Here is a 26,657-nt window from a genome sequence, read left to right as displayed (position 1 = left end):
ATTGATAGTAATGAATTGTACTGGGTATGTAAATCATTGCTGAATGTTGGTGTCAATGAATTTTCTCATTCATTTAGGTCAAGTACATATTTTCTGACAAAACTGGTACCCTGACATGCAATGTCATGCAATTTAAGAAGTGCACTGTGGCAGGAGTTGCTTATGGGTAAGTCTTTTTTACAGACTTGTCTTTATCTGTGTGCCTTTCTTTTCCTCTACCTGTGCCTATGTGCCCATTCAGTAATACTGGCAGTTAAATAACTTCATGCCTGGAAAAATCTGCACCTAGGAGTCATAGAATCATAGAATTCTAATGTGGCACTTGAGGCTATGGTCCAGTGATGAAGGATGCTGTGATGAAGGTTGGATTGGATGATCCTGGTGATCCTTTCCAACCACAGCATTTCAGAGTGATGAGATGTTGTGCTGAGGGATTTGGTTTAGTCAAGGACTTGTCAGTGTGAAACTAATGATTGGACTCCATGGGCTTGAAGGGCTTCTCCAATCTAAGAAATTCTGTGATTCTGTGAATTGTTTGGCTTGGAAAAGACCTCTGAGATGATCAAGTCCAACCATCAAGTCAGTTTGTTAGTAACTATGAAATCTTTCTTAGAGGAGGCATCATCATCACTTCAGTCATCACCTCTCTTTTTCACAAAGAAACAAAAAGTGAATTTTAGATGGCAGAGGCTTGCTGCTTCAGCACTACTTCAGCAGGCACCTTCGTCCTATTGCTCAGTCTGTTTGAAGTGCTTACTAAAAGAAGTCTTCCGTCACAACTGCTAAAACCTCTGTTACTGTTCATATCCTAGGGTATATGTAGGCACATGCTCTTGCACTACATAATGTGCACAAGCCCTGTGAGGAGAGGCTGAGGGAGCTGGGGGTGTGCAGCCTGCAGAAGAGGAGGCTCAGGGCAGACCTCATTGCTGTCTACAACTACCTGAAGGGAGGTTGTAGCCAGGTGGGGTTGATCGCCTCTGCCAGTCAACCAGCAACAGAAGGGGACACAGCCTCAAGTCGTGCCAGGGGAGGTCTAGGCTGGATGTTAGAAGGAAGTTGTTGCCAGAGAGAGTGATTGGCATTGGAATGGGCTGCCCAGAGAGGTGGTGGAGTCTCTGTCCCTGGAGGTGTTCAAGAAAGCCTGGATGAGACACTTAGTGCCATGGTCTAGTTGATTGCTAGGGCTGGGTGCTAGGTGGACTGGATGATCTTGGAGATCACTTCCAACCTGATTGATTAGACACCTCTAGACCTAAGCAGGGAGCAAGCAGAGGTTATGAAATTAAATTGTGTGCTAAAGGTGATGGTTTGGCTTTTGTGGCTTTTTCAATTGGATACCTTTGACAATTCTGAGTTTTAAGAGTCTAATCTAGGCTGAAATCATTAATGTATTAACCACACTGATTATTTTTATTTTTTATTAAGACTTTTAGTTAAATACAGTTCTAACCCTGACATTTCAAATATAGTTATAGATATAGATACAGGTGGCTCAACTTCAACCACTCAAGCTAGTTTTATGACTTAGAATCATAGGATCATAGAATCAGTCAGGGTGAGAAGGCACCACAAGGATCATCTAGTTCCAACCCCCCTGCCATGGGCAGGGACACCCTACCCTAGAGCAGGCTGCCCACAGCCTTAGCCAGCCTGGCCTTAAATACCTCCAGCCATGGGGCCTCAACCACTTCCCTGAGCAACCCATTCCAGCCTCTCAGCACTCTCATGCTCAACAACTTCCTCCTCATGTCCAGTCTGACTCTCCCCACCTCCAGCTTTGCTCCATTCCCCTTAGTCCTGTCACTACCTGATAGCTTACAAAGTCCCTCCCCAGCTTTTTTGTAGGCCCCCTTCAGATCCTGGAAGGCCACCAGGAAGGTCACCTGGGAGCCTCCTCTTCTCCAGACTCAACAGCCCCAACTCTTTCAGTCTGTCCTCAGAGATGACTTCAGAGAAACTGCTCTGATCTAACTATTTTCAAATTCTTTGTATGCCAGTTTCTAAAACTGAGAAATACTTCAATGATAATGGTACTTAAACTCAGTGTTTGATGTTTCATTTATTATATATCTTCATCTGAAGTTGGTATAGTACAAATCCTAAAATTTCTCCTTTATCAAACCAAGGGAATATATTCTTCATAAAAAAATACCTTACTACACTTTGCTACAGAAAAGCTGGGCAGGGACTTTTTAGGCTCTCAGGGAGTGACAGGACTAGGGGGAATGCAGCAAAGCTGGAGGTGGGGAGATTCAAACTGGGCGTGAGGAGGAAGTTGTTAAGCATGACAGTGGTGAGAGGCTGGAATGGGTTTCCCAGGGAGGTGGTTGAGGCCCCATGGCTGGAGGTGTTTCAGGCCAGGCTGGATGAGGCTCTGACCAGCCCGATCTACAGGGCATGGTGTCCCTGCCCATGGCAGGAGGAATGGAACTAATGATCTATGTAGTCCCTTCCAACCCTGACTGATTCTATAGCTTTCCAGCTCCCATCCACACCATTTTGCAAAGGCAGGGACAGATTTTCTGATGAGTATCCTTGTTTAGAAAGCAGAGTTTCTCTTTACAGTGAATAACCATTACAACATCTCTCATAGCTGCTCAAAGGATGGAGTCACTCTGTCTTTTGTATTGATGCAAATGGGTTGGGAATACAGAAAAGGATGAAAGTGCCTGATCCATTTCCCATGTTTCTTAGAATCAGCCAGGTTGGAAGAGACCTACAAGATCAGCCAGGCCAACCTAGCACCCAGCCCTATTCAGTCAACAAAACCATGGCACTAAGTGCCTCATCCAGGCTTTGCTTGAACACCTCCAGGGATGGTGACTCCACCACCTCCCTGGGCAGCCCATTCCAATGCCAATCACTCTCTCTGCCAACAACTTCCTCCTAACATCCAGCCTAGACCTCCCCTGGCACAACTTGAGACTGTGTCCCCTTCTTCTGTTGCTGGTTGCCTGGCAGAAGAGACCAACCCCACCTGGCTACAGCCTCCCTTCAGGTAGTTGTAGACAGCAATGAAGTCTTCCCTGAGCCTCCTCTTCTGCAGGCTGGACATCCTCAGCTCCCTCAGCCTCTCCTCATAAGGTTTTTGTTCCAGGCCTCTCACCAGCGTTGTCACCCTTCTCTGGACACGTTCCAGTATCTCAACATCTCTCTTGAATTGAGGATTCTTCTTTCTGAGCGTGTTGTAAACTGTGAATTACTCAAACCTGTGTCATCACAGGGCAGAGTCCTGTATGAGCTGTGGCTGCCTTTGTTCATCAGCTTTTTGTGAAGTCAGTCAGACAAGCTGCTTTAGCCTGGCTTCAGACAGTTAAAAATCTACCTTCTCTTGAATGAGAAACTGTGTCAATATTTGTATGCTGAAATATAAAGTAAGATTTGTAAAGAGAACTCATACCTTTATGTCTGCTAGTACAAGTTAGTAAATAGACAAGCTCTCAATTGAACAAAAATGTATTTATGAATGAGTTTATGAAGCTTTAAGAGAAACATCAGAGGTTTGCAACATTTTATTGCTATGTAGGCACTACTAAAATACTCAGTTGGGTTACATTTAATTTTGAATATTGATTTAATTTCATTAACTAACTTCTTTTTTATGCATGATTCAGGTTTTGGGTTTTTTTTAGCCTTTGTGATTCTTTTTCCTCTCCCTCTTTCTGTTCTTTCCTTACTTCTTATGCAGCCATTGCCCTGAGCCTGAGGATTATAGTATTCCTTCAGATGATTGGTAAGCTCTAAGAATCATTTAGTATGTGGTGTTTGTTGAAGGTTCAAACTTCAAACACATGAGTGAGATTTTTGAGAAGCAGCCAAATGTGAGATATGTTACTCAGAGGTTGTTTTACCTTCAAACTTAGGCAGGCTGATAGACTCTTAAAACATATTTCTGCCATCAGAGTTGTATGACTTGCTAATAGGATCACACAGGTCCAGTACAGTTACTCTGCTGATAGTCTTGAGCAATTCAGAGTAGTTTATTAAAGAGAAATTTGTGTTGTTTATTAAGGTAGTTGGTGTTATGGAACCTTTGATCACACTTTTCTGCTGTTACTTATTGACAAATTAATCATAATTTACTTTCTTTAAAGGTCCATATTTTAGGGTAAAAATATGTTAGAAGTTACTGCTAATATTTTGCTTCCTAGAATATTAGCACTATCTAGCTCTTAACTGAAAGACATATCAAAGCCCCCAAATACACTTGGGGCCAATATTAATCTCTCAACCAATACCTCAGGAGAGGCCAAGCCCTGATTTCCTTTCTGCTGCCATCTGCATGATGTTTTGTACTTCTTCAGCATACTTTCTGAAACAAAGGATTTGCAGTAGCATTCCAACTAAGCTCAGATAGACTGGGGGGAAAATGTCTTTTGCAATCTTTATGCTATTGCTGTTGATAGTATCAACACCAAACTGTCATGTGTGAAATGTGTGAAGAGTTTTAAAGGCCTAAAAACCTGCTTTGCTAGGGCACAATTAATGGTTCTTTCTTTAGATTAAGAAACAAGAGAATAAATTGTTGCTCTAGATTAAGAAACAACAAAATAAACAACAACGACCAAAAAAAAGCCAACACCAGAAACTTCTCCCTCACATACACATAAAGAGGTGTGGATTCATGAAGACTGCTTACTTCACAGTTTGTCATACAATGGCTTAGATTGGGAGGGACCTTAAAGATCCATCTACTACACCCTCCCCACCATGGGCAGGGGTGCCTCTGAACTAGACTTGGCTGCTCAAGACCTCGTCCAACCTGGCCTTGAACACTCACAGGGAGAAGACAGCCACAACCTCCCTGGGCCTCCCTGTTCTAGAGTCTCATCACCCTCATACTGAAGAATTTCTTCCTAAAATCCAGTCTAAACTCAGCCTCAGACCACTCCCCCTTGTCCTATTTCTAAGCACCCTTATGAAAAGTCCCTCTGCACCCTTCCTGTAGGATCCATTCAGGTATTGGAAGGCAGCTATAAAGTCCCCCTAGAGTCTTCTCTTTTCTAGGCTGAACAACCCCAGCTCCCTCAGCTTATCCACGTAGCAGAGATGTTCCAGCTTTTGGATCATCTTGGTGGCACTCCTTTATCATCTTTTCTGCAATTCATCATCTCCTTATCCAAAGCCTACACTTCTGTGTCACAAGGATCATAGAATCAAAGAATCAACCAGGTTGGAAGAGACCTCCAAGATCATCCAGTCCAACCTAGCACCCAGCCCTATCCAATCAACTAGACCATGGCACTAAGTGCCTCATCAAGTCTTTTTTTGAACATCTCCAGAGACAGCAACTCCACCACCTCCCTGGGCAGCCCATTCAGTCCAGACCCCCTGCAGTGAGCAGAGGCATCCACACTTTGGTCAGTTGCCCAGAGCCTTGTCAAGATTGACCATGAATATCTCCAAGGATGGGACCTCAACCATTGTTGATGTGTCTTCTTTATCTAGATTAATTTTTGATCATTACTAGAATCACAGAATCAAAGAATCAACCAGGTTGGAAGAGACCTCCAAGATCATCCAGGCCAACCTAGCACCCAGCCCTAGACAATCAACTAGACCATGGCGCTTAGTGCCTCATCCAGTCTTTTCTTGAACACCTCCAGAGACAGCAACTCCACCACCTCCCTGGGCAGCCTATTCCAATGCCAATCACTCTCTCTGCCAACAACTTCCTCCTAACATCCCTCAACACAACTTGAGACTGTGTCCCCTTGTTCTATTGCAGGTTGCCTGGCAGGAGAGACCAACCCCACCTGGCTACAGCTTCCCTTCAGGTAGTTGTAGACAGCAACTAGGTTCATTTTTGGTCATGAGTAGTAGAACATAAACCCTCTATGTTCAGACTACTCTGATATCTGAACTGTTTGATTGCCCCTCTCAGATGCAGGATCTTTTTTTCTGTGAACATTTGCAAGCCTATTTAGAAGCTGCTAATTCCTCAAAGAAATGTGATCTCTTCCAATTTATCTAATTCTCAGTCCCTTAAATAATCTCATTCTAGAGATAAAAAAACAAGGAGCCAAAGTCTTGCATATTGTGGATTTATTTTTACTTCATCCTGCATTACCTGAAGTCAGCAGATCTAAATGTCTTTATATAAATGAAAGCTTCTTAAAGTTAGATAAACTGTGGTGATGTGAAGCAGGTACCTTCTCACTTTACTTTCTCCCACTATGTGATTGCAGAGTTTGGTGTGGCAGCTACAAACCAAAATCTGTGCTTTGATCTTAGCATTGTGGATGATTTCGTAGAATCATAGCATCATAGATTGGTCTGGGCCAGGAGGAACATCTAGAGGTCATCTAGTCTGGCCCCCTTGCAGTCAGCAAGGACATCCCCACTAGCCTCACCTTGAATGTCTCCAGTGAAGGGGCCTCAACCACCTCCTTGGGCAACCTGTTGCAGTGCTTCACCGCCCTCATAGTAAAGAACTTGTTCCTAACATCTCAAGCTTGAATGTCTTGCCCCTCCTCCTGTCACTGCAGTCTTTTGCAAACAGTTTCTCTCCATCTTTCCTCTAGGCCCCCTTCAGGTATTGGCAGGCTGCTAATAGGTCCCTCCAGAGCCTCCTCCTCTCCAGATTGAACACCTCCAGCTCCCTCAGCCTGTCCTCATAGCAGAGGTGCTTCAAACCTCTGATCACTTTCGTGGTCCTCCTCTAGACCTGCTCCATCAGGTCCATGTCCTTCCTGTAATGAGGGCTCTGTAACTGGATGCAGTACTCCAGGTGGGGTCTCACCAGAGCAGAGTAAGGTGGAAGAATCACCTCTCTGGATCTGCTGGCCACACTTCTTTTGATGTAGCCCAGGATGTGATTTGCCTTCTGAGCTGCAAGCTCACACTGTCTGCTTATGTCCAGCTTCTGATCCACCAGCATCCCCAAGTCTCTTTCCACAGGGCTGCTCTCTAACACCTTATCCCCCAGCCTGTAGTGGTAGTGAGGACTGTTCCATCCCAGGTGCAGGACCTTGCACTTGCTCTTCTTGAACTTCACAAGGTTCACCTGGGCACACCTCTTCAGCCTGTCCACGTCCCTCTGGATGGCCTCCTGTCCCTCTGGTGTGTCGGCACCACCACACAGTTTGGTGTCAGCTGCAAACTTGCTGATGCTGCCCTCGATCCCTCTGTCTATGTCATTGATTAAAAACACTAAACAGCATAGGTCCTAGCACAGACCCTTGAGGGACAACGCTTGTCACTGCTCTCTATCTGGACTTCAAGCCATTGAGCACCACCCTCTGGATGCCACCATCCAGCCAATTCCTTGTCCACACATTAAATCCACATCTCTTCAATTTGTTGAGCAGGATGTTCTGGGGGACCACGTTAAAGGCCTTGCACAAGTCCAGCTAGACCACATCCATAGGGTACCCCTTACCTAACAACTTTCTATGTGAATTGTTCAGAATATGCTAATGTTTGATCTCTTTCCTGCTCAATTCTTTCTAGGCAGGGCTCACAAAACGGAGAAGAAAAAACATTTAGTGACTCTTCATTGCTGGAGAATCTGCAGAGCAATCATGTAAGTTCTATGGAAACAACTGCCATTGTCTTGTGAAATCAAACCATTGCTTTCAGAAGGTCAAAAGATGATGTCCTTTGAGGGAAAAAAAAGTCAATTAGGTATTTACAGAAAATCAGCATGCCTAGTTTCTGATCTGACTAAGGAACAGCACCATCATTACTACCTTCTGTCTGTCATGGGTACAAGAGATGTTGTTGCCTGCTCCTTTAAGCAGTTGAACTGTTGTTTCTCTTGCATATGTAAATAAATTACTCTCTTCTTTCCTTAATTTTGTTCTTCCCAGAAGGATGATTTCAGGGTAACAAGCAGACAGCGAAGCGCTTTGTTCCTACTAATGGAGCAACCTTAAATGCTGGACTACAAAGCTAGAGTGCAGCTGTGCAGTGCATCAGAAGCAGAGAGGTCTCTTAGATTTAGCTGTAATTTTCAATGCTATGGGCATAGGCTGCTTGGATCACAGGATCACAGGATATTAGGGGCTGGAAGGGACCCAAGGAGATCATGGAGTCCAACCCCCCTGTGAGAGCAGGACCACACGACCTAGCACATATCACACAGGAACAGATCCAGACAGGCCTTGAAAGTCTCCAGAGAAGGAGACTCCACAATCTCTCTGGGGAGCCTGTCCCAGTGCTCTGGGACCCTTAGAGTAAAGAAGTTTCCCCTTGTGTTGAGGTGGAACCTCCTGTGCTGCAGCTTACATCCATTGCTCCTTGTCCTATCCCAGGGAGCAAGTGAGCAGAGCCTGTCCCCCACCTCCTGACCAACCCTCATGTGTTTATAAACATCTCTTAAATCCCTTCTCATTCTTCTCTTCTTCAGACTAAAAAGTCCCAGGTCCCTCAGTCTCTCTTCATAAGGCAGTGCTCCAGTCCCCTAATCATCCTCGTAACTCTCTGTTGGACCCTCTCCAGCTTGGAAGAGGTCACTGCTGTTGTCTAGAGAATCTTCAGTGTGCTGATGGTTGAATCTTGAAAGTTTTATAGTAGATAGATAGTGTTAAGTATAGGTAATATGAGCATCCAAGCTATAAAAATGCAGCTGTGTGCATCTTAAAACTCCAGGCACACGTTCAAACACAGGCTTCACCACTGCATATTAAATGTATTCTGAATTGCTTTGGAAAAGAATCTGTAATTCAGCCTTCTGAATATGTCTTGGCTGGCCTGGGAGGTCCACAGTGGAAGTGCTCCCATCAGTGCACTATGGTTTTAAGTTAGGTTTTCATATCTTATTATATTTCTATAGAGTAATTGTGATGTTACCTTTGTTGTTCACTTTGTTAGTCTGCTACTAATATGAACTACTATAAATATGCTACAAGAAGACTTGGTTGAGGTGGCAGCTTCTGTGAGCTTATTTAGGGAGGACAGTGGGATTCCTTTTGAGCAGCCACTCAGGAGTCAGTGCAATCATGTGCAAATTTCAGCTGTACTCACAAGGCTGTTAGCTGTATTCATAAAAATCAATTGACTATTATGCTTACCAACACTCTTTGCCCCTCTTTTGGCTAAATGATTTAAAACTGGATCAGCTTTTCAGACCTTGAAGTGACTGCTACATTCATGTAAAGATCTTCCTGTGAAAGCTGTTCCCCTGAACTTGCAGCATTGTCCACCTGATTTTTAGGTTCACAGGATATTAGGGGTTGGAAGGGAACCAAAGAGGTCATGGAGTCCAAACCCCACATGCCAGAGCAGGACCACTCAGTCTAGCACATATCAGAGGAATGCATCCAGACAGGCCTTGAAAGTCTCCAGAGAAGGAGACTCCACAACCTCTCTGGGCAGCCTGTTCCAGTGCTCTGGGACCCTTACAGTCAAGAAGTTCCCCCCTGTGTTGAGGTGGAACCTCCTGTGCTGCAGCTTGTACCCATTGCTCCTCATCCTATCCCAGGGAGCAAGTGAGAAGAGGTTCTTCTTTCTAAAGGTTCTTAAAAGGTGTTGCAAACATGACATTGGGGGAAAAATGACCATATTTAGTGAAAAAGACAACACCCAAAGAGACTTAAGTGAATAAAGTGAAATTCACTCAGGTTTACCTTCCCTATAAAATGCTTATTTGAGTTGTTCTGTGTTTCTGCTTATCTGCTTTTGATTGTTATAAGAGCAAATGATACTGAAGTCTTTCTAATACATCTATTGGTATAGATATACCAATAGATATATTGGTATATCTATATGTAGGTCTATAGATACTGGTACAGCAGCAAAAGGCTATTCTGCATGCTGAAAGCAGTGCACAGCTAATACCTCTTTTATTTAATTGTTGATAGGTTTTAAAGAAGAGAGAAAAATCCTTCCATTAGCTTTTTCATGCCTATTATTTATCCTTGTCAGTTAGTTACTGCTGAAATGATTAATCATGCTCTGACTTGTTTGGTTTTTAGCCAACTGCACCTATAATATGTGAGTTTTTGACAATGATGGCAGTGTGTCATACAGCAGTGCCAGAAAGAGAAGGTGATAAAATTATCTATCAAGCAGCATCTCCAGGTAAGGCTCAATTGCTTTCTGCCCACTCATTAAGCAAATTTTATTCCAAGTTTATTGGCTTTTGTAGTATCTTCCAAACTTTTAGAAGAAGCAGAAAAAAAACCCAGAATGGGTCATAGCTGCAATCAGTTTTGTCAGAAAACAATATTTAGGCTTTTCTAATTTGCTTTACAAAATACATATGGATGTGCTGTGGATTATAGAAGGGTGAAGGGTGGTTAGCCACACAGCATTCCCAAAGTGTTGTCAGATTGCTTGGATGTCTGAAGGTACTGCTTGAATGCAAATAGAAATCAAAGCAGGAGGCAAATTGATGTCCTTGCTTGTGAACCTGTTCTGTACTTGGTAACCATGGTAGTGATATGGAACAAAGAATGTGCTTGTAATAAAAAATAAAGGGAAAAGAAATGTTTTTAATAGGATAAAAGTTGTGATAAATTTTAATAGAGAGTGAGAAAATATTAGAGTGCAAAAGGTCTGCTTCAAGCCTGCTATGGTTCATAGACAATTTTTGAACTCAGGAAATTAAGAAGCAAGGCAAAATGATTAAAATATGCTCAGCTCTGCCAAGCAAATGTATTAGGACAAGTTTTGATGGGAGAAATGACACAAAGCACAGAATCTCCACCTTTCATCTTCTCTGTCTGCCCCAGCTCCTCAGTGACTGTGTCTCTAAATTCTGTCCTTCAGCAATTGGAATACAAGGGCAAAGGTAGAGCCATAAATAAAGGTAACTGGGCCATGGAAAAGTTTTCCTGGGCCTTGTGAGCAAATTTCATTCTGACATCCTGAGCTATCCCAGGCAACCAGCAATAGAACAAGGGGACATAGTCTCAAGTTGTGCTGGGGTAGGTATAGGCTGGATATTAGGAAGAAGTTCTTCACAGAGAGAGTGATTGGCATTGGAATGGGCTGCCCAGGGAGGTGGTGGAGGCACCATCCCTGGAGGTATCAAGAAAAGATTGGATGAGGCACTTAGTGCCATGGTCTAGTTGACTAGCTAGGGCTGGGTGCTAGGTTGGACTGGATGATCTTGGAGGTCTCTTCCAACCTGGTTGATTCTATGATTCTATGATTCTGTTTGGAGAGAACTGATGCTTATGGGAGACTGGCTTGCTGCTTGATATGTTTCCTGAATGTAGGCATTGAAGTTAGCTCTTACAGGAATGGCTTATCACTCCTCTCTTGTAAAACAGAGCTTAAACAAAAATAAATGTGCCTTCTCCAGTGCCCCACTGAGGAAGATGCTTGTCTAGATGCCTTTTGGGCACTGCAATACAGTAGAGATGTGGAGGTGCTGGAGTGGGTCCAGGGGAGGGCAACGAAGCTGGGGAAGTGCCTAGAGAATAAATCTTATGAGGAGTGACTGAGGGAGCTGGAGATGGTTAGTGTGAAAAAGAGTAGGTTGAGGGGAAACCTGATTGCTGTCTTCAGCTACCTGAAGGGACACTGTGGAGAGGCTGCTGCTGGTCTCTTCTCACAGGTAATTGTACACAGAACAAGAGGGAATGGCCTCAGGCTGAGACTGGGGAGGATTAGATTGGACATTAGGAAAAAGTTTTTCATGGAGAGAGTGGTCAGCATTGGAATGAGCTGCCCAGGGAGGTGGTGGAGTTGCCATTCCTGGAGGTGTTCAAGCAAAGCCTGGATGAGGCACTTAGTGCCATGGTCTAGGTGACTGGATAGAGCTGGGTGCTAGGTTGGACTGGATGAGCTTGGAAGTCTCTTCCAAACTGGTTGATTCTATGATTCTGGCACTTAAGCATATGGTTTAAGGTCAATCTTGTAGAGGAGGGATGTAGATTGGACTTGGTAATCCTGAGAGGCTTTTTGCAACTTGGCTGTTTCTGTGATTCTGATTCTGTGAAGAGGATGTTCTCATTCCTGAGCTGAGAGGCATTTTTGTTCCTTTTGAGACTTATTTTCTCTAAGTTATAAACTCATTCTATCAGCTCTGACAGGAGTAACAAAGAGTTCTTTCCAGCACCACATTTACTCTTATATATCTATAAAAGCAGAAGAACTTGGACTGTGTCCATTAAATCAGTGGGGTAAGCTAACAGTTATCTGGGGCCTATGCATAGTAACTAATTGGCTCGTTGCAGATGAAGGAGCATTGGTCAGAGCAGCCAAGCATCTTCGTTTTGTGTTCACTGGGAGGACACCTGACTCAGTAATCATAGAGACTGTAAGTACACTGAAATAACATCATTTGCATTGAAAAATTTCCAAGCTTCATGATAAATTTCTATTGCAGTGTTGGGCTTGGGCTTGTTTGCATTATTTTTCACCAGATTTTGTTTGTTTGAATTCTTCAGCTGGGACAGGAAGAGAGATACGAGCTGCTGAATGTCCTGGAATTTACAAGGTAAACAACATGTTGTACACTTCTCTTGTGAAAGTAATTCATGCCTTGTAAAAAAGTTTTCATGTTTTATATTAGTACAGGCAAACTCTGTAGGTTGTGTGGCTTTTTTTTTTCTCTGTCATATGTGATCATAATGCAGGCAAAGCAGTGCACTTGAGCACGATCACACTTCTGATTTTATTGTAAACCATTTTCAGAGGCAAATGTTTTCTTTTTCCTATTGTCTTCTTTTTGGGTAATATCTTTCAGTTTTGCACTAAAAAACCTTTATCTGACATGAAAAGACATGCATAGAGTCATAGAATCAAGCAGGTCGGAAGAGACCTCCAAGATCATCCAGTCCAACCTAGCACCCAGCCCTGTCCACTCAACTAGACCATGGGACTAAGTGCCTCATCCAGGCTTTGCTTGAACACCTCCAGGGATGGTGACTCCACCACTCCCTGGGCAGCTCATTCCAATGTCAATCACTTTCTCTGCCAACAATTTCCTCCTAACATCCAGCCTAGACCTGCCCTGGCACAACTTGAGACTGTCCCTAAATGCTCTAGATGTATTTCTGAAAGCCCTGTCACTGTGTGAGTTATTAAAACTGTGCTATTTGAGGGGCAAGGGGGAAGGTCTGAACATGCTTTACACACACCTTAAGTGATAAAATGAAATTTTGCTTTTGACCTTAAATATACTTAAATAATTATGACTTAAATACTTTAGGATGAAACCCATTCTATTCTAAATAGCATCACAGAATCACAACATTATCAGGGCTAGAAGGAACATGAAGGATTATCCAGTTCCAGCCCCCCTGCCATGGGCAGGGATACCTCATAATAGATCAGGTTGCTCAGAGCCACATCCAGCCTAGTCTTAAACACCTCCAGGGATGAGGCTTCCACCACTACCCTGGGCAACACATTCCAGTGTCTCACCACTCTCATGGTGAAGAACTTCTTCCTCACATCCAATCTGAATCTACCCACTTCTAATTTTGCTCCATTCTCCCCAGTCCTATCATTACCTGGCATCCTAATAAGTCCCTCCCCAGCTTTCTTGTAGTCTCCTTCAGACACTGAAAGGCCACAATAACATCTCCTCCGAGCCTCCTCTTCTCCAGACTGAACAGCCCCAATTCTGTCAGTCTGTCTCCATAGGAAAGCAGCTCTATCCCTTTGATCATCCTCATATCCCTTCTCTGCACATGTTCCAGTATATCCAGGTCTTCCCTGTAATAGAGGCTCCAGGACTGGATGCAGTATTCCAGATGTGGGCTCACCAGAGTAGAGTAGAGTGGCATAATCACCTCCCTCAACCTGCTGGCCACACTTCTCTTGATGCAGCCAGAATACTTTCTGAGCTGCAAGTGTACACTGGTGGCTCACGTTGAGCTTCTCATCCACCAAGGCCTTTTCAGGGCTGCTCTGAAGCCAGTCACTGCCCAGCCCATATTGATGCTCAGGATTGCACAAGTGTTGGCCAGTTAGTTTTATTGGAAACTGAGTTTATCACATAGTTGCTTTCAGTAAAAAAAAATACCTGCCAAAGTAGTAGGAATTATGAAGGTACCTGTAAGAAATCTGGATGTAGTTTCACTTAATATGTAAATATGTTTCTGTTGTGTTCGTGTATGGAGTCTGTGTTCAAAGTGTTCATGCAGGCCCACTGCTTACTTTGGCACAGGATGAGGAAGGGATTTGTATGTAGAGGAAGCTCTTTCTTTCATGGAGTGATTGCTTCTAAATGTACCTGCGGAAAGTGATTACTGTTTTCCTTCCTGCCCTTCTATGTTTCCCTTGAGCTTAGCTAAAGAAGCAAAAAAGACCAAAAAATAAGCATCCAAAGCAATACTAGAGAGACTGGCTGAAGCTGTATGCATAGATTGAGTGAAAAGAGAGTAAGAGTTCCTTGTCCTTATAATACTATCATAGAATCAACCAGATTGGAAGAGAACTCCAAGATCAGCCAGTCCAACCTAGCACCCAGCCCTATTCAGTCAGCAAAACCATGCCACTAAATGCCTCATCCAGGCTTTTCTTGAACATCTCCAGGGATGGTGACTCCACCACCTCCCTGGGCAGCTGTGATGGTTTGGGGGTTACCCCGCCCCCCCACACTTTTGAATTTGCCCCAGCTAACTCAGACGGACCCTGGGAATATAGATGAAGCAATTTATTTACAGCTAGCAGAATTTACAAGCAGCTATTTACAATATATACAGTTATATACAGTTATATACAGAAATATACAAAGGATAAACAATACAAAAGCACAACTCCCCTCCCAGAAACCTAAGTTCCCAGGAGGGGCTCTCAAACCACCCCAACACCTCCCCCCGTCCCTCTCAACCTTACCCCAGTTCTCAGGAAGAAGAGAGGTGCAGCCAAGAGGTTAGGGAGCAAGGTTAGTAGGAGCAGGGTTAATGAGATGTGACCAGGTCTAAGGCAAAAGCAAGAGTGAGAGACAAAATGGAGAATGTTTTCCTTCTTCCCAAAGTTCTCAACGTGACTGTGAGAGAAGTAGACACAATTGTTTTTCATTTCACTGCCTGTTATCTAGTTCTGTTACCAAAACATTCTAGCTTGCTTCAAACTAGCACAATCCACCCCTTGTCTACTTCGCTCAGAGTATCGCTGAGAATTATCCAATCTAACCTAAACCAATATTTACAATAAACCAATATATACAAGTTCAGTTCACACTTCATTCAGATGTAGGTGATTCAAAAGCTCAGAACAGGGACTCCCAGGTGATGCTGGGTTCGTGCTCACGTGCTGTAGATTCTATTGTAGATTCTCTCAGTGTTGGGCGCCGATGTTACCTAGAACAGAAAACTCCTAACAGCTTGAATTTAAACTCTCTCAGCTAAAGTTAGATTTCTCTGTGGAATACACTGGATTTCACCATTCTCCTGCATTACCCAGTATGTATGACCAGGACCTTCAGCAGAAACCACCCCTCGGATAGGTTTCCCTTCGCCCGAAGGAGAAAATACCCAAACAGTTTTCCCTAACAGATTCTTCTCATGTACAACAGGAACTTTATCACCGTCTACTGTTTGGACCAAATCTGATTGTGCAGGTCCTGCTCTGTTTACTGAACCTCTACTATTTACCAACCAGGTAGCTTCTGCTAAATGTTTGTCCCAGTTTTTCAGAGTTCCACCCCCCATGGCCTTGAGGGTGGTTTTCAGCAAACCATTGTAGCGCTCAATCTTCCCTGAAGCTGGTGCATAGTAGGGTATGTGATAGATCCATTCAATACCATGCTCTTTGGCCCAATTTTTCACAAGATTGTTCTTGAAATGAGTGCCATTGTCTGACTCGATCCTCTCTGGAGTTCCATGTCTCCACAAGATCTGTCTCTCCAAACCAACAATGGTGTTACGTGCAGTAGCATGCGGAACTGGATAGGTTTCCAACCATCCAGTGCTGGCTTCTACCATCGTTAGCACATACTGCTTATCAGAACGTGATCTAGGTAAAGTGATGTAGTCAATCTGCCAGGCTTCACCATACTTGTACTTTGACCATCTATCACCATACCATAAGGGCTTGATTCGCTTAGCCTGCTTAATAGCAGCACAAATGTCACAGTCATAGATGACTTGGGTGATAGCGTCCATGGACAAGTCAATTGACCTATCACGAGCCCATCGGTATGTTCCATCTCTGCCTTGATGTCCAGATGAATCATGGGCCCACCGAGCTAAGAACAGTTCACCTCGGTGTTTCCAATCAAGGTCAATGTCAAGATCAGAGTTGGTATCAACTTGAGCAATCTTAGCAGCTTGGTCTGCCTTCTGGTTATGTTGATGTTCCTCAGTGGTTCTGCTCTTAGGCATGTGTGCATCTACGTGCCGCACCTTCACTGGAGTTTTCTCCAGCCGTGCATCAATGTCCTGCCATAGATCAGCACACCAAATAGGCTTTCCTTTCCTCTGCCAACCATTCTTCTTCCAGTCCTTCAGCCAACCCCATAGAGCATTGGCTACCATCCACGAGTCGGTGTAGAGGTAAAGGATAGGCCAATTCTCACGTTCAGCCACATCAAGAGCAAGTTGAACAGCTTTTACCTCAGCGAACTGACTGGATTCTCCTTCGCCATCTTTCGTTTCGGTAACTCTCCTGGTTGGACTCCAAACCGCTGACTTCCATATTCGCTTGTTCCCAACAAGACGACAGGAACCATCTGTGAACAAAGCATAGTTCTTTTCCTGATCAGAGAGATCACCATAGGGAGGAGCTTCCTCAGCACGAGTTATTTTCTCCTCCGGAGGTTTGGAACAGTCTGTGCCTTCCGGCCAGTTGGTGATCACCTCCACTAGACCAGGTCGGTCAAGATTACCCATTCGTGCTCGTTGGGTTATCAAAGCCATCCATTTAGACCAGGTTGCATCTGTGGCATGATGTGGTGATGAACCTTTGCCCTTGAACATCCAGTTAAGAACTGGCAGTCTAGGAGCTAAAAGCAATTGTGACTCAGTTCCAATCACTTCAGAAGCTGCTTTCACTCCCTCATAGGCTGCTAGAATCTCTTTCTCAGTTGCAGTGTAATTTGTCTCTGAACCTCTGTAACAACGTCCCCAGAAACCAAGTGGACGTCCACGTGTCTCATTCGGAGCTCTCTGCCAAAGACTCCAAGTTGGACCATTGTCACTGGCAGCCGTGTACAGAATGTTTTTAATGTCCAGACCAGATCTCACAGGTCCCAGGCCCACTGCATGGACTATTTCTCGCTTAATCTGATCAAAGGCTGCTTGTTGTTCAGGTCCCCACTCGAAATTGTTTCTCTTACGAGTCACATCATGCAGAGGTTTGACAATCTGACTGAAACCAGGAATGTGTAGTCTCCAAAATCCCACCACACCAAGAAAAGAAAGTGTGTCCTTCTTACTGGTGGGAACTGCCATAGTAGAGACTTTGTTGATCACATCCTGAGGAATGTAACGGCGACCATCCTGCCACCGCACTCCCAGAAACTGAATTTCTCTGGCAGGTCCTTTGACCTTGTCCCTCTTAATGGCAAAACCTGCTTGCAACAGAATGTCAATGATTTTGTTACCTTTCTCGAAGACTTCCTCAGCAGTTTGGCCCCACACAATGATGTCGTCGATGTACTGGATGTGCTCTGGAGCTTTACCTTTCTCCAGTGCATTGTGGATGACTGAGTGACAGATGGTTGAGCTGTGTTTCCACCCCTGAGGCAAACGGTTGAACTGGTACTGGATTCCTCTCCAGGTGAATGCAAACTGAGGCCTGCACTCCTTTGCTATGGGAATAGAGAAGAAAGCATTAGCAATGTCTATGGTTGCATACCATTTAGCCTCCTTCGATTCCAGCTCGTACTGGAGTTCCAGCATGTCTGGCACAGCTGCACTCATGGGTGGCGTCACCTCGTTGAGGGCACGAAAGTCAACTGTCAGTCTCCAGTCGCCCGTAGGTTTGCGCACAGGCCAGATGGGACTGTTGAAAGGTGAATGAGCTTTCTCGATGACAGCCTGACTCTCCAGTTGACGAATCAGCTGATGAATGGGCAACAAAGAGTCACGGTTAGTTCTGTACTGTCTATGATGAACAGTTTGAGTTGCAATTGGCACTTCCAGGTCCTCTATGTCATGATGTCCTACAACTGCAGATTCATCAGAAAGTTCAGGTCTAATAGACAATTTCAATTTATCATCCTCAATCTCTACAGATGCTATTCCAAAAGCCCATTTATGACCCTTAGGATCTTTGAAACAGCCTTGTCTCAAAAAGTCAATTCCCAAAATGCAAGGCGCATCAGGACCAGTTACAATAGTATGTGTCTTCCACTCTTTACCAGTTAAACTGATCTCCGCCTGTATCTTAGTTAACTCTTGAGATCCACCAGTGATTCCAAAAATAGAAATGGACTCTGTCCCTTTGCAATTAGATGGCAATAAAGTACACTGAGCACCTGTGTCAACTAAAGCCCTGTATTTCCGAACTCTTGAACTGCCAGGCCACCTAATGAATACATTCCAATAGATTCGGTTCTCTCCACTATCCCTTTCCTCCTCCTGGCTGGAGGCAGGGCACCCCTAATGCTGAACATGGCATGTAGGGTGTACACAGTGATTGGTGTTGTTGCGAGAGGAACTGCAACTGTTGGAACAATTGCAGTTGCTCTCGGGAGCTGAAGAAGTGACAGCTACTTTCCTGGCATTATTGCCTCTGTTTCTGCCACTCTGCAGATCCCTGACTCTCTTTGAAAGAGCTGAAGTAGGTTTACCATCCCATTTGTTCATGTTCTCCCCGTATGTGTCACGCAGAAGTATCCACAGTGACGCACGTGATTGCTGCTGTCTGGGTGGAATTTGTCTCCTCCTAGGCTGGAATTGCCTTGCAGGAGGTGGGCGTCTGTTCCTGACTGCAGAAACATGCACCCATTCAGATGATGCAGGAACGGTATCCTTTACCAGATTAGAAATTGAGGTTGTAAGGTCCTCCTTCAGTTCTTTCATGGTATTCTTAATCTCTGTGGTCATAGTTTGTATGGCAGAGACTAAACCAGAATGTGACAAGCTGTCCTCAATCTGCCTGAGCTGATCAGTGAATTCACCAACAGTGAAAGACCTTCCATTATCACTCCTTGCTAGGAATTTACTGGCCAAGATGTTAGCATAGGATGAAGGAGCAAGCTTAATCAGCTTCTTCATGAGACCTGTTCCCAAAGGAATATCGTCAGGCTCATGAGTGCCATGATCTCCATAAAGCACTTCCTTCACAGCAAACTCCTTCAGAAGCTTAATTCCCTGCTCAACGGTGTTCCACTTCTTGGCAGCCCATGGCAAATCATCTCGGGAAGGATATCTCATAGCCACAGCCAACAAAAGGCGTGTCCACAAGCTAACCCTACCAAGAGGACTTGCTAGGTGTTTGTCCACTCCACTCTCCTTAGTGAGTGGTCCCAGCTGCTTGGCAGACTTGTCTCCTACCTGCAGAGCATTAGCACCAATGCCACGGCATCTCACTAGCCAGCTTAAGATTGGCTCACCTGATTCCCTTGTGTATTCCTTCCTAACTTCCCTGACCTCTCTGAGTGGATCCTTGGAGCCTTGGATGTCATCTTCCTCCTCTTCTTCCTGTTGTTGTTCTGGTGGTGCCGGGCCTAACACAATCTTCCTCATAGCATTCCTAAACTCATTGGAACCATCCTCTCTCCTGGCAGCTAACCTCACAGCGCTCCTCTCACTTGAGTATTGTTGTCTCAGCACATCTACAAGGTCTCGTAGACTAACTGCCTCCTCTTCCTCCTCTTGCTGCTGATCACCAGAGGTCCCCTCTCTTACATCCTCCTGTGAACCACTCTTTGTCTTAGCTTTTGCCTTAGCAGGTGCCAGAAGGGCCTGAGCAGCAACAGACTTGGATGTGTCTGCTGGAGGATTTGAATCTTTAGGAGTCTGACTTGGAGGGTTTGAATCCTTAGGGGTCTGACCTGGAGCATTTGAATTATTGGAGGTCTGACTTGGAGCATTTGTATCCTTAGGGGTGTGACTTGGAGCTTGTGAGTTCAAATCTGCCTTGCTTTTAACAGGAGGATTTTGGTTCTGGTCTGCTGGCTGGGGGTTCAAATTAGCTGAGCTGGTGTCATTAGGATTTGGACTGACTGGGCTAGCGTTACTAGCACTAGTGGTGTTATTATTTGCCTGTCCTCCTGGGATGCCTGCCAAACTCTGTGAATTGTTGTCATTTTTGCTAGGAACATTCTGATTTTGGGTACTTGCCTGTGCTCCTGAGGCTCCTGCTAAACTCTGTCCGTTATCATTATTGTTTACGTTAGTGGCGGGAACATTGGCTGTGTTCCCAGCACTTGGAGAAGGAGGGGCAGAGGCTGGCAAGGGGGAAGCTGATAACTGTGTTCCCTTGTTTTGCTGTGAAAGAGACTGCTTCTGAGACACAGAATTTTTCCTAGCTCTTACAGAAGCTGGTTTTGAATTTTTCACCAATAATGCCAAAATTAATATGAATATTAAAATCATGAGGCAAATATTAAAAACTGTGAGAAGAAAAACAGTTTTACAAGAGCATGTACCTAAGCAAACAGTTGGAATTCCTGTCTTAGGCTGAATAACTCTCATTAGAGCCATATTTAAAGCAGAATTTCCATTGATTGTCACATTATTGACCAGAGCTCCTGTAATGTCCTTGGTAATATTCTCAGAGATATTAAAACCAGCATAACCAAGAATAAAATCACCCCAGCTCCAGAACATATCTGAAACCTTAGCTTTAGCCTTATTATAAGCCAGATCAATGAAATAAGCAACAATCTGAGCTTTTATCCAATTAAATGCCAAGTAAACAAAACCAGACCAGAGCAATGCACCAACCAAATACAATAGCTGCTTGATCAGCTTCATCTTAATTCCCAGAGCTGATTTCCACTCACTGAAATATCTAGCCCCACGTTGGGAAAGCCAAATAAAAATGTGATGGTTTGGGGGTTACCCCGCCCCCCCACACTTTTGAATTTGCCCCAGCTAACTCAGACGGACCCTGGGAATATAGATGAAGCAATTTATTTACAGCTAGCAGAATTTACAAGCAGCTATTTACAATATATACAGTTATATACAGTTATATACAGAAATATACAAAGGATAAACAATACAAAAGCACAACTCCCCTCCCAGAAACCTAAGTTCCCAGGAGGGGCTCTCAAACCACCCCAACACCTCCCCCCGTCCCTCTCAACCTTACCCCAGTTCTCAGGAAGAAGAGAGGTGCAGCCAAGAGGTTAGGGAGCAAGGTTAGTAGGAGCAGGGTTAATGAGATGTGACCAGGTCTAAGGCAAAAGCAAGAGTGAGAGACAAAATGGAGAATGTTTTCCTTCTTCCCAAAGTTCTCAACGTGACTGTGAGAGAAGTAGACACAATTGTTTTTCATTCCACTGCCTGTTATCTAGTTCTGTTACCAAAACATTCTAGCTTGCTTCAAACTAGCACAGCAGCCCATTCCAATGCAAATCACTCTCTCTGGCAACAGCTTCCTCCTAACATCCAGCCTAGACCTCCCCCAGAACAACTTGAGGCTGTGTCCCCTTGTTCTATTGCTGGTTGCCTAGGAGAAGAGACCAACCCCCACCTGGCTACAGCCTCTCTTCAGGTAGCTGTAGACAGCAATGAGGTCAGCCCTGAGCCTCCTCTTCTCCAGGCTGCACACCCTCAGCTCCCTCAGTCTCTCCTCATAGGGTTTGTGTTCCAGGCCCTTCACCAGCTTTGTTGCCCTTCTCTGAACAAGTTCCAGCACCTCAACATCTCTCTTGAATTGAGGAGCCCAGAACTGGACACAGCACTCAAGGTGTGGCCTGACCAGTGCTGAGTACAGGGACAGAATAACCTCCCTTGTCCTACTGGCCACACTGTTCCTGATCCAGCCCAGGATGACATTGGCTCTTTTATTATGAGAAGTACTCATAATAATGTGAAACATAAAAGAATAATCACTACAGGGAAAAAAACCCCATTCAAAACTATAAACTCTACTTTCTGTTGCATTGTTTTGTAGTGACTGCTTGCAGTTCATGTCGGTTTGATGTATTTTAGAGGACACACTTGAAAATTTCCAGCTTTGTGCCACAGTTTAATTTTTCTGTAGGCACTTCTTTCTGTTGTGCAAGGTTAGCAAGTGCATAGCACAAAATCGGTTGTTGTTTGGCATCTGTAGAAGTTTATACTGCATCCATGGAGCAGTTGTGAAGGAGTCCTACATAGTTTCTGGTTTCTATCTTTTTCTTTCTATCTATCTGGTTTCTTTCTATCTGACTTCATAGGTCTTTTAAAACTTATGTGACAGTCTAAAACTGTCATTTAAACAGTGATACTTTATGGAGGAGGGAAAATTGCTTTCAAATCTTCACCCTTAGAGAATTAAGTCGTTTTTTGGCAGCAATCACCCAACTGTGTTAAACATCCAGTTTGTGTAAGTGGTTTTGTTCTTACTCTGCAGTACTTAGTTGTGCTTGAAACTGACTTGCTGGAAGCACTAGAGGTCAGCCTTGTTCCACAGCAAGAGAAATTTTGACACCAAAAAACTGTTTGGGTAGAAGCATGTCCCTTCAGAGGAGTAACCTCTAGAGATTAAAGTACAGGTTTAAGAGCTTCTAGGTGTTCCAGGAAAAAAATACAGTACCACCTTCCAGTAGAAGCCAGGTAAGTCTCCTCTACAAATAGAGTGCATCAGAGCACAGTAGTAGACATCCTCTCCAGAACCAGTGGGTCTGCCATCTCTGCTGAAGTGAACTGCACCTTTCTGTGGAACCAGAATACCATCAATTAACAAACCAATGCCTCAGTAAGAGACAGACTGCAGGGTTCACAGGCTCACAGGTTGTCAGGGGTTGGAAAGGACCCAAGGAGATCATCGAGTCCAACCCCCCTGCCAGAGCAGGACCACACAGTCCAGCTCAGGTCACAGAGGAACACATCCAGACAGGCTTTGAAAGTCTCAGAGAAGGAAACTTCACAACCTCTCTGGGGAGCCTGTTCCAGTGCTCTGTGACTCTTAGAGTAAAGAAATTCCCCTTTGTGTTGAGGTGGAACCTCTTGCACTGCAAGAGTAGTCTGGAGTAGTCTGTCAGAGAAGTATGTTACAGAAGTAAAAGTTGTAAGAATGCTTCGTAGAGTTGTTTCTTATGGCATTTGATTTTTTCAGTGATCATAATTGTGCCTGTGGAAAAAGAAATAGTAGATTTGCAATATGTTAATAACTACCAACAACTACCTGAAGGGAGGCTCTAGCCAGGTGGGGTTGGGCTCTTCTCCCATGCAACAAGCAATAGAACAAGGGGACACAGTCTCAAGTTGTTCTGGGGGAGGTCTAGGCTGGATGTTAGGAGGAAGCTGTTGCCAGAGAGAGTGATTGGCATTGGAATGGGCTGCCCAGGGAGGTGGTGGAGTCACCATCCCTGGGGGTGTTGAAGCAAAGCCTGGATGAGGCACTTAGTGCCATGGTCTGGTTGATTGGACAGGGCTGGGTGCTAGGTTGGCCTGGATGATCTTGGATTTCTCTTCCAACCTGGTTGATTCTATGATAATACTTTATTCTTAGCTTTCAGTCTAACTGGCAGGTGAGCATACAGAAAGCAACTGATAATCCTAGCTGACAGTTATTCTTAACAGGTAGTGCTGATCTCTGTGGATCATATAGTATCTTGATAACTTGTGCTAATGCTCCCCTCAAATGCCACAGCTGCAGTGGTATCTTAAGCTCAAGGAAGTAGAGAGTTGTTCAGCCCCTCTGCTGTTCAGGGTTCCACATGCTGTCAAGGAATGAATTGTGCCATGTTGTGCCTGTTCTTGTGTTCTGTCACTGGAACTGTAACAAACAGAGAAACCACAGCTGTCTCTTGGGGCCCAAAACCACCTCCTAGAGCATGCACCTATGGGGCAGAGGAAGGCAAGACACTCTGTCAGTAATGGAGTCAGAAGCATAACCTTCTGCTTACTGTCACCCCTGTGCTGATTGTGTGCACTGTCTCTTCACCTGGTCCCAGCTGCAAAGATGATCACCATTTTGAGTGTGTGGTGGTTTGTTTCACTAAGTGTGTGCCATGGCTGCTATCAGTGCACAAATTGCACATCAGTCCTTGCATCAACATGTCATTGCTGGCAGTGCTGCTGACTGAGCTATTGACTTGTATCTGCTTGTTTTCTTAGGGGAATGAATTGAATTTTTAGCACCAGAATTAATTTTCACTGGCAAGTATTGAGTAGTAGCAGTAATATCTCAGTATCTGGAGTGTGTACCATCTATTGACTTTAATGACTACTTTTCATCTTCATCCCTGGGGCATAGTTTCCACAGTCAAGCAGAAACCATCTGTGACAGACACAGAGTAAAGCTTCTTGTCTAAAACCTAACCACTTTTGATTTAGAATGCCACTGTATTTACCTGAAATGCAGCACTGGCTTGGCTGCTTCCCTGTCTGATGAGTTGTGTGATCCATGTCGCTTTGCCTGTTGTACTGGGCAAACAGAAAGCCTCCTTCTAGAGCTTTTGAGACCTTATCTGCTCTCCATCATTCAGTACACTGCTCCTATTTTGCAACTGAAGACTCATACTTCTAAATGTAGAAAAAGAATGAGTAGCTGACAGAGGAGGTACCAAAAGCTCTGTAGCAGTGTTGCTTTCTGTGATGGTGTCAAGACAATTTTGTGATAGAATCAGCCAGGTTGGAAGAGACCTCCAAGATCATGCAGTCCAACCTATCACCCAGCCCTGTCCAACCAGCCCCTATGGACAACCTGTGCCAGTGTCTCACCACCCTCACTCTAAAGAACTTCTTTCTATCTTTTCTCTTAGACCAGTATCTATTTTTTCAGATTGTTTTTATAGAATCACAGAATGTCAGGGTCTGGAAGGGACCTCAGAAGCTCATCCAGTCTGAGCCTGCTGCCAGAGCAGGATCTCTTGTTGTTATCAGTCATGGTCAGTGTTGGCTAAGCAGATCCCCAACTGGACACTGTCTGATCATAGAATCAACCAGGTTGGAAGAGACCTCCAAAGTCGTCCAGTCCAACCTAGCACCCAGCCATGTCCAGTCAACTAGACCATGGCACTAAGTGCCTCAGCCAGTATTGTCTTGAATACCTCCAGGGACAGCAGCTACACCACCTCCCTGGGCAGCCTATTCCAATGCCAGTCGTTCTCTATGGCATCAACTTCCTCTTGACATCCAGCCTGTACCCACTCCAGCACAACTTGAGACTGTGTCCCCTTGTTCTGTTGCTGGTTGACTGGGAGAAGAGACCAACCCCACCTGGCTACAGCCTCCCTTCAGGTAGATGTCAACAGCAAGGAGATCACCCCTGAGTCTCCTCTTCTGCAGGCTGCACACCCCCAGCTCCCTCAGCCTCTCCTCATAGGGTTTGTGTTCCAGGCCCCTCACCAGCTTTGTCACCCTTCTCTGGACACCTTCCAGCACCTCAACATCTCTCAACATCTGATGGGTTCTGGAATTCTGTTTATCAGAGGGGGTTTGGGTTAGAGATGAACTGGAGAAAGAGTTGGAGCAGTTACTGCCTTTTGCTGCTCTCTCTTGCACTATTCAGAGCAATAACTTAATTCAATATTACTGTTCAGATATCTGTACTTGAAGCAAAGAGCACACACAAGTGGAATAGGAAAATATTTTCTTAAGCATACTACTCAGTCAGTTACTTCACCAGTAACTGTAAAAGTCTCTCTGCCACCTATCTCCATACATTCTACTTACAGGATGTTTTCTATGGCAATCAGAACCTCTGGAACTATTCATACAGCAATGGTATTTGATGATGTATAAATGAGATCCAGTTCCAGCAGGAACTGAAATTGTTAAAGGGCCATTTACTTGCATCTCTTTCGTGTATTTTACTGTGAGAAACCTGCTCACTTCCCTGAGTGCTTTCTGTAGGTTTATTTGAAAAGCTGAAGTTTGAAGGAGTTGTGGTATAAGTACATATTTTGACTGGACATGATCTTAACTCTAAAGTATGCTTCTTGGAGGACCTCAGAGGGAAGAGAGAAAGTGACAGAAAGCAGAGAGTGACAATCTTGTTCATGCTTTCCTTCAACAGTTCTGTTGATGCTTTCCTCCAAGTCCTACCTCAGACATGAAGACAAAGAGAAAAAGAAAATACTTCATTAATGACTGAGAGTCAGAAAGTAGTTAAAATAAAATGAGCCTATTTCCAGTTCTTAGCATGGGTGATGAATGAAACTGGAATGACAGTGAAAGGACTGCAGCACAGTGCAGTGTACAAGAGGCTCAGCGTGACTGGGGAGGAAGGAAGAAGCTGTCAGAGTCTGTGATACACTATCACAGAATCTCTGAATGTCAGGGAGTGGAAGGGACCCCCAAAGCTCATCCAGTCCAACCTCCCTGCCAGAGCAGGATCACCTAGACCAGATCACAGAGGAATGTGTCCAGGCAGGTTTTTAATATCTCCAGAGAGGGAGACTCTACAAGCTCCCTGGGCAGCCTGTTCCAGTGTTCTGTCAACCTCACAGGGCAAAAATTATTCCTCAGGTTCACATGGAACCTCCTATGCCTCAACTTCCACCCATTGTGTGGCCAGTAGGACAAGGAAGGTTATTCTGCCCCTGTGCTCAGCACTGCTCAGGCCACATCTTGACTACTGTGTCCAGTTCTGGGCCTCTCAATTCAAGAGAGATGTTGAGGTACTGGAATGTGTCCAGAGAAGGGCAACAAAGCTGGTGAGGGGCCTGGAACACAAACCCTTTGAGGACAGGCTGCGGG

The 26,657-nt window shown here is 44.6% G+C and overlaps 1 protein-coding gene across 3 annotated transcripts in view; it reads left to right on the top strand.

Annotated features, from left to right (window-relative positions):
- ATP8A1 (ATPase phospholipid transporting 8A1) overlaps positions 1–26,657 on the top strand; it is a 153,148-nt gene that overhangs the window by 53,803 nt on the left and 72,688 nt on the right. For 2 of the 3 annotated variants that reach the window (XM_064149198.1, XM_064149200.1), the window contains exons 14-19: positions 78–166; positions 3,692–3,736; positions 7,456–7,528; positions 9,921–10,026; positions 12,132–12,214; positions 12,345–12,394. In XM_064149198.1, the coding sequence (XP_064005268.1) occupies positions 78–166; positions 3,692–3,736; positions 7,456–7,528; positions 9,921–10,026; positions 12,132–12,214; positions 12,345–12,394 (446 nt within the window). The remainder of the gene's footprint in view (positions 1–77; positions 167–3,691; positions 3,737–7,455; positions 7,529–9,920; positions 10,027–12,131; positions 12,215–12,344; positions 12,395–26,657) is intronic. The other variant, XM_064149201.1, reaches the window with a different exon arrangement.

Source organism: Pogoniulus pusillus, chromosome 9 (assembly GCF_015220805.1).
Source record: "Pogoniulus pusillus isolate bPogPus1 chromosome 9, bPogPus1.pri, whole genome shotgun sequence".
In the NCBI taxonomy this organism is placed as follows: Eukaryota; Metazoa; Chordata; class Aves; order Piciformes; family Lybiidae; genus Pogoniulus; species Pogoniulus pusillus.
Note: the sequence above shows the minus strand (reverse complement) of the source record. Positions and strands in the feature narration are given on the sequence as shown.